The sequence below is a fragment of the Petaurus breviceps genome, unplaced genomic scaffold, assembly GCF_028583685.1.
Source record: "Petaurus breviceps papuanus isolate PSGF00001 unplaced genomic scaffold, PetGlider_PUasm1.0 339, whole genome shotgun sequence".
Lineage (NCBI taxonomy): Eukaryota > Metazoa > Chordata > Mammalia > Diprotodontia > Petauridae > Petaurus > Petaurus breviceps.
The window spans coordinates 1,306,232-1,318,915 of NW_027186112.1; the positions used below are offsets into that span (position 1 = coordinate 1,306,232).

Below are 12,684 nucleotides of genomic sequence, written 5' to 3' on the forward strand. Positions count from 1 at the left end.
AGATAGATAGATAGATAGATAGATAGATAGATAGATAGATAGATAGAAAGTACAGAGTTTGCATATTTTCTCTCCATTAGGTTGTGAACTCTTCAGGAACAAGGGATGGCTTGTTGGTTTTTTGTTTGGGGGGTTTTTATATGCCTAGTGCTTAGTACAGAGTTTGGCACAAAGTAGGTGCATAATAACTGTTTTTGGACGGATGGCTTATGTGCTTATGTGCTAAGTACACCATCCTTTCCAGATGGAGGAGTCAGACAGACTACCAAGTTTCTGTTCCCTCTTTTCCCTTGCTCTTCCTAAGAACCATGGCCTCTGCATTTGAGTGGGCAACCAAGAATGTGGTCCGAGAGTTGAGCAGAGGCAGGGAGCTGATCCCTGTGGACAGCCTCAACAGCTCCTCCCGCTTCAGTCCCTACTCCCTGCTCCGGAAGAAGACCAAGAGCTCCTTGTTTTGGAGGTCCCAGTATGTTTGCCTCAACTTGACCCTCAAGGACATTCTGGATCCGAGCTCCCCAGAACCAGGTACTATCCCCTGGGCAGGTGAGGGAGTGCAAGAAGGAGCTGGAGAAGGCTGCTGAGACGAACTATGAAGGGGAAAAGGGCTCAGCAGGCTTGGCCAGAACACAGTTTTCCTAGAACTGACTACATGGGCACATATCATCCTGTATCAGTGATGCCCAGAGAGTTCTGTCCAGCCACCCTAAATAGAAAGTGTGGTTAAGTGGAGAGGCAATGTAGAGCCATGGAACAAGCCAGAGACTTGGGTTTGAGCCCTTGTTCTTCCGCTTACTAGATGTGTCCCTGGGGATAAGTCACTTACCTTCTTAGAGCCTCTGTTTTCTCATCTGTAAAATGGGAATAATACTATTTGTATTCCCAGTTTCACAGGCTGGTTGGGAAGAAAGCACTTTGTATATCATAAAGTGCTATAGACCTGTGAGTTACGTGACTGGGGAAGTAAACATAAGGTTGGGGTCCCAGATGCCTTTACCTTGCCCCATGGAGGCCCTTGCTACACAGCCGCATTTAATACTCACTTTAGCTGAGGATCAGCCTCTCTCTCCACAGAAGTGACCCAGCATGGTCTAGTCCTCTTCATTATTGAGGTGGATGGGAAGGTGTCTGGCAGTATGGAGGTGAAGGACTCTGTAGAGGTGAAGTTTTCAGGACAGACCTCACAGTCAAACAGAACTGTCCTCGAGGTCAAGACTCTCTCCGTGTCACCTAATACATGGGACTGCTTACAGAAGGAGAGGTGAGAGCTCTAGTGACTTCTTTTGGGGGTTTTGGGGAAGGTGGAGGAGGGAGGGGGATCAAGAGAAAGTGTCTCAGGGTCAACTAGAGAGAAATAGATTCAGAGTTTTCCTTGTGTAGGGGTTTATTTTACTTCATATCAACATCCACAAATGTCCTATATTGTCTGAGACTTGGATAAGACCCTGTCCCTAACCTCATGGGGCTCACAGTCTAGTGGGGAATGAGAACAAACCATTTAAAAACAATTCACAGTAATATATAAGTTTACTAGGAACGTACAACGTGAGATCCAAGGAAGAAGGTTATTCCCAACAGGAGGGGATATGGAAATCTTTACTGGAGGAAGGAGCATTTGAGTTTAGCTTTAATTGAAGGGTAGGAATTTAACAGGTTACAAGAGTAAGGATAGACATTTTGGAAATGGGGACAACGTGAGCAAAGAAGGAATGTTCGAAGGGCAGTGGGTTTTAAAAAAGGCATTGCAATATTTTGTTTTTATACCACATCCACACCTAAATGTCTCTCCCCAGCTAGCAATCCATTCCATGCAAGAAAGAGTATAAAATAAAGGTAGAAAATGGGTCAGCAAAACTAACCAATGTGGGAGCTAAATCTGCCTGCGTATATAATGTTCCTTATCCATAGTTCCGCACCTCTGCAAGATAGGGAAGAAGGTTCACATTCTCACCTTCTTCAAGGACAATCTCTGTCATAATAATAACTCAGTGTGACGTTTTGTTTTTGCTCTTCCCCGTTACACCATTACAGCCATTGCCTATATTATTTTCCTGCTTGTGCTTACTTTATTTTACATCAGTTCATAGAAGCCTTCCCATGTTTCTCTGAATTCTTCCACTTCTTTATTTCTCACACTCCTACATTCAGGTGCCATAATTTGTTTAGGCTTCTACTTTGTTCCCAGTTCTTGGCTACCATATAAAGTGCTAGTATGAACATGACCTTCTGTCTTTGCCTCCATAGAGCACACATGCCAAGCAGTGGCACTTCCAAGTCAAAGCATCATTCCAAATTGCTTTCCAGAAAGACTGAACCAATTTTTGGTGCCATCTCTGATTTCTTAGTGTGTCTGTTTTTCCATAGCCTCTATAACATTGCTCATGTCTATTTTTGGTAATCTTTGCCAATTTTCTAGATGGAAGGTAAAACCTTTGGGTTCTTTTGATTTGCCTTTTTGAGGGAAGTTTCAAATAGTCCTGTTTGAATGGAAAGATCGTGGAGTGGAATAATATGAAGTAAGATAGCAAAGGTAGATGGGCCTCAGATTGAAGGAAGGTCTTGAATGTCAGACAGAGGAGTTTGAATTATATTTAGTAGGAAGTAGGGAGTCACTGAAGGCTTTGGAGCAGATGAATGACATGACCAGATTGACAGATGATCAAGATGAGTCTGGCAACAATATGAAGAACAGAGTAAAGGAGAGAGAAGATGCAGGAGGCAGGATGGCCTATTAGGAGGCAGTTGGGTTAGTTCATATAGTAATTACAGCCTGTAAGAGGGTAGAGGCAGCAGGTTTTGAGAGGAGGGGACAGAAGTAAAAGATGATGGGATCAACAGGGCCTACTCACTGCTTAGATGGGAGACTTGAGAGAGAGTGGAGAGCCAGCAATAACTCCCGGGTTGTCAACACGGAAGACTGTGTAAACAGAGCTGGTACAGACAGAAAAAGGAAAATCAGAAAAAGGATCTGGTTTACAGTTGAATGGGCTCAGTTTGAGGCTGGTTGAGCTTGAAATGTCAGCGGGACTTCTGGGGGTAGATGTCCTGTCAGCACTGGAGAGATGATCCAGCGGAAAGGGCACCAGATTTAGAGAATGGGTAAATATAGCTTATCTTTGAGCCTGTTTAGTTAAAGCTAGAAAAGGAGCTGAAAACCTAGAAGCTGCTGCCCTCTCCTGGCTGCCCAGTATAGAGGCATTTAAAAAGTATAGCTCTCTTTAGGCAGGTAGATGTTTAAAAGAGGGGTGTGCAATGTTTTCATCAAGGGGCTTGCTGTGGAGAAAAGTATTCTCTGTGACCTCTGGAGCTGATAATAGGACCCAGGATTTAGAGTAGGAAGGGAATTGATTGAGGTGACATCTGGTCTTATCCCTTCAATGTACAGATGAGTAAACTGAGGCTCAGAGAAGTTGCCCTTAAAGCTAGCACATTGTCCCCTGCCACAGGTGCTAGATATACTTCTTCTGTTTTGAGTGTGGGAGGAAAGCTTTTGATCACACTTTTGATCCCCTCTTTCCTTTGCAATAAATAGGGGGAAAGAATGATCTCATTAGCTTATTCTGTAGGATGCTACAGGAAGGGAAACAGTTTCAAAATCTAGGCAGTAATCAGACATATTCTTATGGACTTAGAGTGAGCCTGGGAAGGCAGAAGGGCAGTTTCCCCACTGAAACATCCTTATTACACTGACTTGTTATTGGCCTACCAGGTATTCTGACCTGAGTTCATTCATCTATTCTGAAATTCCAAACCCATTCTCAACATATCAAGAAGCTTCCTGATGATTTCTGGCAGGCTCCTGGTGATGCTCCTACTTTCCTGGGTAAACCACTTAGCTAATGGACTATCTATACTTCCTTCCTGTTCAGAGCAGGGTAGGGTAGGAGCCCCATTACTTATTAGGCAGCTATGCATCTAGCAGAGCAAAAGATTTAATGATGAAAGGGACCTTTGTTGTTGTCAACTTCTTTCAGTCCTGTCCAACTCTTCACAATCCCATTTGGGGTTTTCTTGGCAGAGATATTAGAATGGTTTGCCATTTCTGTCTCTAGCTCATTTTACAGGTGAGGAAAGAGGCCAACAGGGTTAAGTGACTTGCCCAGAGTCACACTGTGAAGCAGTCCCCTGACTTCAACACCATGCCCCCAAGTGGGGCATCCCTAGGTTCTTTTCAACCCTCTTTTGGCTGCTATCTTCCTCCATTAGAATGTAAACTACTTGAGAGCAAGGACTCTTTCATTTTGCTCGTATCTGTATCCCCAATGTTTAGCACAAGACCTGGCATAGAGTAAGTACTTAATAAATGCTTACTTTGGCACCCACCTGTGAGCTGACACTTGGCACCAGTTGAATAACGAGGTGTTCACATCCAGGACGCACACATCCCTGAAGAAACTTGTCATGCCAACTAGAAAGAGGAACAAAACACCACCTGGGTCCCTGCCTCATTTACCTAGAGCCCTGGAGTCATACTTGACATAATCACTCCAAGAGAAAAGGGGCAGTAGCATTCATTCCTCACAAAGATCAAAAGCATGGCCCGAGAATTTAGATCATTTAAATTCAGATGATCGTGCTTTGTTTTTCTCTGATGCTTTGGAGCCAGCCACAGTAGGCAGCTCCCTTCCCAATGTTAGGTACTACATTGTTAGTAATTCTACATGCTAGGTAGAATATACCTCTATCCTACGTAGAAAGAAATGAGTAATCACCTTCTTCTTTAAGATTGTCCATCTTCAAACTTCTCACTTTCAGAGTCTTTGTTTCTTTGTCTCTTGAAGCAGGAACCCTGGCTTCCCTTCTTTCTTTGAGACTAGGTCCCACACTAGTCACTGACCTCAAGGCTGGCTTCATTCCTCTTGTTTTTTATCTCTTGCTTTTAAATCTCCATTCACCTCTATGAAACCTTTCTTGATCCATCTACCTAATATAAATAGAAAGGATTATAATTTTTGAAGGACAGAATATAAAAAAGAACAGCACTGCTATGAAATCATATGATATTGATTAAAAAACAGAAAAGTAGAACAATAGAGTAGATAAGGAAGAATAAGGAATAATTGAACTCAATAATAGTCATTAATAATTCCCAAGATATAAATTGTCTTGGAAAACATTCCATACTTCTTTTTTAATTGTATTTTGTTTTTCCATTGACATGTAAAGACAAATTTTAACTTTCACTCCTTTAAAATTTTGAGTTCCAAATTCACACATACACACAACTCAAATGGTAAGCAGTTTAATATAGGTTATATAAGTGCAATCATGTAAAATATATTTTATGTTTGTCATGTTGTGAAAGAAGAAATAGACCCTAAAGAAAAATGGACACACAAAAAAAGTGAAAATAGTATGCTTCAATCTGCATTCAGATTTCATTACTTCTTTATCTGGATGTGAATTACATTTTCCATCATGAGTCTTTTGGAATTGTCTCGGATCATTGTATTGATGAGAAGACCTGAGTCATTTATCATCACACAATGTTGCTGTTACTATGTACAATATTCTCCTAGTCCTGCTCAGTTCACTTTGCATTAGTTCATGTAAGTCTTGCTAGGTTTTTCTGAAATCTATCTGTTCATTGTTTCTTATAGCACAATAGTATTCCATTACATTCATACACTGCAACTTGCTCAGCCATTCTCCAATTGATGGGAATTCCCTCAATTTCCAATTTTTTGCCACCACAAAAAGAGCTGCTATAAATATTTTTACATGTGTATGTCCTTTCCCCTCTTTTATGGTCTCTTTGGGACACAGACCTAGTAGTGCTATTGCTGGATCAAGCAGTATGTGAATTCTATATTTTTTAAGGATTGTTAGGAAGATAAGAAATCAGTCTGTCAGAAATTATATTTAGACCAACATCTTATACTATATGATATACTAAGTTCAAAATAGTTATGGGATCCAAATATTAAAGATCATACTGTAAGAGAAGATCATACTGTTCACAACTATGGATAGAGGAGGAATTCTTTTTTTCTTTTTTAAAGCACTTGGAGTTAAGTGACTTGCTCAAGGTTACAAGGCCAGTTATTTCTGGGTGTGGTGCTAAGTACCTGGGCCCAGATTCAATCCCCAGGTCATCCCGACACTGGGGCTGGTGCTCTTACTCGCTGAGCCACCTGGCCACCCCTAAGCAATTGGGGTTAAGTAACTTGCTCAAGGTTACATGGCCAGGTGTTTCTGGGTGGGTGCTAAGTGCCTGAGCCCAGATTTGATCCCAGATCATCCTGACTCAGTGCTCTTACTCACTGTGCTACCTGGCTGCTCCTAGAGGATGAATTCTTAATCATAAAAGGGAAACATGCTGCTCTAAAGGATAAAATAGGTAATTTTGAATTAAAAAAATTTTACACCAAGAAAATTAACACAACTAAGAAATGAAGGGAAGCAGTGGATGGGGGGGGCAGAGAATTTTGTATCAGATACCACTGATAAGAGTTTATACCTAAAAAACAGTAACAACTTACAGAAATATGTAAGACCAAAGAATAAAAGACTATTCTTCCCAATAGAGAAATAGTCAAAAAATCTGAAAAACTGGTTCACAAGAATTGTGAAACTATTAATAATCATGTGAAAGAATGTTACAAATTACTCAATGAGAAAAATTCATATCAAAACAACCCTGAAGCTTTACCTCACATCCAGCAAAGTAGCAAAGATGACAAAGGAAAGAAATAGTCAATGTTGGGAAGGTTGTGGGAAGACAAGCACACTAAAACATTGTTTGTAGATCTGTGAATTAAGCACAACCTGTCTGTTAAGCAGTTTGGAAAGATGCAAAAGAAATGAGTCAAATGTCCATACCCTTTGACTCAGAGATTCCACTGGCAGGAATATATTCACATGGAGGTTACTGTCATCAAGAAAAGCTCTGTGCATGCCAAAATATATATAGCAACACTTATTGTGGTAGCAAAGACCTTGAAATAGAGGAGATAGTCAGTGATAAGGGAAATAGCTAAACAAGCTATGGCACATGAATGTAGTGGAATATTACTATATTGTAAAAATACAAAGGACAACATGATGAATTCAATGCCTCATGGAAAGCCTTAGACAAACTGGTATAAAGTGAAGCAAGCAGAGACAGGAAAACAATATAATTAGGGTTAGGGTTGGGGTGCAATTAGGGTTAGGGTTAGATTATTGTTCAGTCATGTCCGACTCTTCATGACCCCATTTGGACTGTTCTTGGCAAAGATACTGAAGTGGTTTTGCCATTTACTTCTCCAGATCATTTTACAGAGGAGGAAACTGAGGCAAATGGGTGCCTTGCACAGCGACTTGCACAGCGTCACACAGCTAGTAAAAGTCTGAGGCCAGATTGAATTTAGGTCTTGCTGACTCCAGGCCTGGCACTCTGGGCACTGCACCACCTAGTTGCTCCAAAAATGATGTCTGCAACCCTGTAAATGGAAAAAACAACCACAAAAATAATGGTAACTGAATGTTGCAAAGTTAGAAAAGAATAAACTTGGCTCAACGAAGAGATAAGAGAAGGAAGCCCCCCTAGTTCTTTGCAGAAGTTGGGAACCGTAGGTGTGGAACATCGCATGTCATGTCAGATTTTCTCCTAGATGCTGATTGATTTTGCTGAATATATTTCTTTTCTTTCTTTCTTTTTTTTTTTTTAAAAACCTATGTTATAAAGGGATAATTTTCTGGAAGGAGCAGAAGGAAGGATACAGGGGGGAGTCTATGTGATGTAAGAGCAAAAGATATTGATGAAAAATCTTTTTGAAAACCTTCTCTGAGTACTTTTTCTCACTAGAACTCTGTACCTCTTATTCTCATGCATGTACATGTAGCAAAGGCACTGTCTCTGAAATCAGAGCTCCTGAGTCCCAGTCTCATCTCTGCTGGTTATTATCCCTATGAGGTTGTAACAGGGTGCTTGGGTGCCTGTGCTTGAACCACAGTTTGTGAAATCACATCCAATTCCAAACACTGTCTCAGGCACTTTCTCTCTAGCTCAAGGGCAGCATGCCCTAGCAAAACACTTATCTCCCTTCCTGATACAGTAGCCAGCTGCACCTGTAGAATTTAGTAGTTGGACCCAGCTGTGTGCTGGCTGAAGCAGCTGTGCCCTGGGTCATAACTATCACCCGAATCCTAGATTCAGTCATAGGTATACTCCCTAGCTCATTATACACACCCTGAATCCCTCCTAGCTGGGGATATACATATACTCCCAACATCCATCTTGTCAAACACAACATTGATGGGTGGCAGTCCGGTCAGCCCTGACTGCTAACTGACTTAGTGACGTTTGAAGTCTAAAACCACACCTCCATTCAACGCCCCCTTGGGCTATTTCCTCGTGAATTCTGGGCAATACGCCTGTATAGTGGATAATAAAGAAACATATACATGTTCCTTTAAGAACTGACCACTCCATAATCACTACCTAATCCCACCCTGACTCACCTACTTAGCATATTTAACACATGTTATACTATAGAATATCTTATATAAACTTTAATTGTACCCCTTTAAGGTTGCAGGTTCCCTTAGAACTCTTGCCCACTGTATAGTGTAACAATAAATCTTTGCCACCTTGACTTGGAAAATGCTTGAGTCTGTGAATTCATTCCAGGCTGCTTTCCAGGGACTCTGGTTATTGGGGTTCCTGGACTCCCTGAACTCCTTGAACCCCGCGTCATTTCAATGGGTCATGTAACTTTTCCAAGCCTTAGTTTCCCCATCTGTAAAGTGGGAAGGTTGTAGTTGAGGATCTCTAAGGTCCCTTCCAGCTCTAAATCTATGATTCCGTGATAAAGGGTTAAGAGGAAATTGAGAAAGGAAATATATTCTGATGAGACAGGGAAGGTTTCATCCTGAAAAGGGGAACAGAGACATCAACAGACACAGATGGGGAAGGGGGGAAGATATCCCAAGTCTCCAGGGCAGCAGGAGCAGAGGCAGGAGGTAGGAGGGGATGCAGAGAGGCATGGGGGTGGAATTAGTTCAGATACAATACAGAGGTCCGAAAAGGGACCAGTGTGAGGTAATACTGGACACACCAGAGAGGGGGATCTTGTCAGGTGCTCTGCCTGCTTTAGGAGTCCTCTTTGCAGCACCCCTGGCCTGTGCATAGAGGCCTCCAGCAAGAGGGCACTAGCTACTTCCCCTGGCCACCCATGCCTGTGTTGAAAGGCTCTAATTGTTAGGAAATTCTTCTTTACTCTGAGTTGAAATAGATTCCCTGGGGACTTCCTCGAGCTGGTCCTGTTTCCTCCCTCTGGGGCTAGAAGGGAACAAGTTTGTGCCTTCTGCCCCATGACAATCTTTCATATGCTTTAAGACAAGGATTATCATGTCCCCTACAAACTCTCTAACAATCCCAGTTAGATTTAGATTTAGAGCTGTTTCTATCCCGCTTGATTGTTTGGTTTTTTTTTTCAAACTTGCTGTCATCCTTGTGGCCCTTCTTTGGAGGCTTGCCCTTAATGACATCCTTCCTAAAATGTGTTTGACTTTGTAGGAGACAGGGGTCCTTTTGGCTCCAGTAGCTTATAGCTTTAGGCCTTCCAAGCATATTCACAAACCATCCTCTGAGTCCAAACCCCACTTCACACAATATTAACTCTCCTAAGGCACTAGCATGATAATATCCAAATATGCTATACCCCAGAGATGGCCATGAGCAAGGTCATAACTGAGAGGGATAGGAGAGGAAATCCCAAGCCCCTTACCTGCTGCCTTCTCTCCTCTTCTCCTACAGGAAATTGAAGACACCAGAGCCCTCTATCATTCAGCAGCTTAGGAAAAGGGGAGAGAACCTGTATGTTGTGACAGAAGCCGTGAAGACCCAGAAAGAGACCATTGTGAAGAGTTCCAGAAATAAGGAAGGCTTTGGGAAGATCTCCATTCCTGTAGTCTCATGTGTCCAGGTTAGAACTCATACTTTGAATAGATGGGGGTGTGGAGTGGGAAAGGGCCAAGTGCCCTAGCATCCCTTGACCTTCTAGCCTTAGCCCCATAACCAGAGAGATTCCCAGCAGGCACCTAGAAACCTAGACTAGTCCTGAAGACTCTGCAGGTCCATGTACCTTTCCTGAATCCTGTTTGGTGCATCATATCCATTAAAAATAACAAGTTCTGCTGTGGATAACTTGCTTAGTCAGCTCTCTGCCATTCTCAGGGATCTGGATAATTCTCAAACAGCAGATAATCCAAGAGTACTTCAACTGGGGTTTGGAATTCAGTAGGGCAAATGGGGAAGCTGCTGCATTCCCTTCCTTAGGGCTCCAAGAAGCTCCTTTAAATTTGATGAGATTTGCCAGGACTGTCTGATGAGCAAGCTCAAACACACACACACACACACACACACACACACACACACCGATTAGAGTTGAAAAGCTCTGGGGAAATTGCTCAGGAGACACCTACAAATAGTGGATTGTTGTCCTCAGTCACACCTACATATGACAAGGCCCAACCCAGGTTTTAGCTCAAAACCTCTGTGCCTCTATTCTATTTCCTCTCATTCCCCCTCTCCCCATTGCAGAGAATTGGGGCCTGATTCCTACCCAGACTGCATCCCAACTTCTGTTCCTCTCTCTCCTTCACTCCCTAGTCTTGGCATCCCTGCTGTAAACCTAGCCGTCTCTGAGCACTGGATTTGGAGTCAAATGACCTGAGTACAGATTCCAGTTGTGTGACCTTGGGGAAGTCCCTTCATCTCTCTGAGATGGGATTTCCTGAGAATGAGAGGGTTGTATGACCTGACCTCAGAAGACCCTTCCAGTGCTAGATCTGTGATTCCTGTCCTCTTTCCTTCTCTCCCACAGGGTGAGGGTCAGGGTGGCTTGAACACAATGAAGACAGTGACTGTCCCTGAAGGCAGTGTACTTGCTTTCCAAGTTGCCAAGTTGATTATCCAGGACCACTGGGGTAAGTCAAATGATAAGGGCTGGGTAGAGAATGAAGAGGTTGGGGGAAATTCCCCATGAAAAACCCTCCTCTTACCAAGGGCTGAGGGAGGTGGGGAAGGGGAGGGGGCATTACTGTAGTACATGTCCTGGTGTTGGGGAACTCAGCTGCCCAGCTGGCTAGGCAGATGACATCTGCAGAGACCACCCTGTCCCTCTCTGCCCCACACATACACTCTTAGATGGGAGGGCTCACTTCTGGGCTGGAGCAGAGAGATGGGAAAAGGATAGTCTTCACTTCACTGAGTTTTCCAGCTACCCAGGAGAGGGGGCAGGAGAGGCTTTGGTGACCCCAGAGAATAGGTATCTTTTTTCCTTTTTTTTCTTCCCCTCTAGTCAACCTTCTTTTTCTGGATTGCCATAAACTTCATATCAATTACAAAAAATAGAAACTGCAGTACTTATAATCCCAGGGTCTAACATATCCTTGATAGGACTGTTCCTTCCATAGATGGTGGTCACAGCATCTTAGCACATGGTCTCCAAGACTTTTCCTGGCCAAAAAATCATCCCGCCTGTGGCCAGCCAGGGGGTGAGTCTCTCTGCACTGAGATAGGCTGGCCCTTAGACAACAGCCCTAGGCCTCTGCTTGAGCCTTTTTAGCTTACTCTGGCACTTAGTACAGGGTTTGGTACATAGTAGGTCCTTGATAAACTTTTATTGATTGTTCAAGCAATCAATGGTCAAACCAGTATGACCAAACGTCTCTTCTCCTGGCATCACTTCAAGATCCCCATTGCCCAGAGACATCCCTCAATATAACTTCAGGAGACAACATGTGAGGAAGACCATTCTAAATGAAACTGAAATCCAAATCATTTACGTTTCTATACAAAGTAGGAACATGTACAAAATCTTCACAGTATTTGATTTCCTGCAACTCTTCCCCCCAGGCTCTTTCCTGTTCTTATACTCATTAGCTTTTGATGATATCAGTTTTCATAGACTCATATTCAGTCAATCAATAGACATTTATGAAACACCTACTATGTGCCAGGTATTGTGTTAAATGCTGAGGATACAAAAAGAGGCAAAAGACAGTTACTGCCCTCAAGGAGGTTATACTCTAATGGGGACTAAAACATGTAAACAAGGGCAGCTAGGTGGTGAAGTGGATAGAACAGCAGCCCTGGAATTAGGAGGACCTGAGTTCAAATCTGGTCTCAGATGCTGGACACTTAGTAGCTGTGTGACCTTGGGCAGGTCACTTAACTCCATTGCCTTGTCAAAAGCAACAGCAACAAATGAAACGCCTATGCAAATAGTTATATACAAAGCAAGCTATATAAAAGATGAATGGGGAATAATTAATAGAGTATTCTAATGTGTTAAGTGTGTTCTAAAACTTTCAGGTATGGTTTAGGTGAGATAGTCAATCAGCTCTCAAATTTTGTGTCTCTGACTTTGCTCTCTTTTCTCTACATCACCTTGAGTTTAAATCCAGCCTCAGAGACAAGGTGTGATCTTACAAGTAACCACCTACAAGTGACCTTAGGCAAGTCAGTTAATGTCTGTGGACCTCAGTTTCCTCAGCTGTAAAGCGGGGATAATGGCACCTACTTCAGAGAGTTCTTGTGAGAATTAAATGAGATAATATTTGGAAAATGTTTAGCACAGTGTCTGGAATCTAGTAGGCGCTCAATTAGTGTTTATTCCCTCCCCTCCCCCCTTTGCTTCCTTCCTCTCTCTCCATATTTGTTTGTATTCTTCACATTTATCCTCTTTAATTGCTCAG

The 12,684-nt window shown here is 42.6% G+C and overlaps 1 protein-coding gene across 1 annotated transcript in view; it reads left to right on the plus strand.

The window, feature by feature from the left end:
- The window catches only part of LOC138167953 (gasdermin-D-like), a 41,464-nt gene that overhangs the window by 2,341 nt on the left and 26,439 nt on the right, over window positions 1–12,684 (plus strand). Inside the window, exons 2-5 of the mRNA XM_069096919.1 lie at window positions 305–525; window positions 1,072–1,258; window positions 9,740–9,908; window positions 10,809–10,911. Of these exons, the coding sequence (XP_068953020.1) occupies window positions 309–525; window positions 1,072–1,258; window positions 9,740–9,908; window positions 10,809–10,911 (676 nt within the window). The 5' untranslated portion in view covers window positions 305–308. The remainder of the gene's footprint in view (window positions 1–304; window positions 526–1,071; window positions 1,259–9,739; window positions 9,909–10,808; window positions 10,912–12,684) is intronic.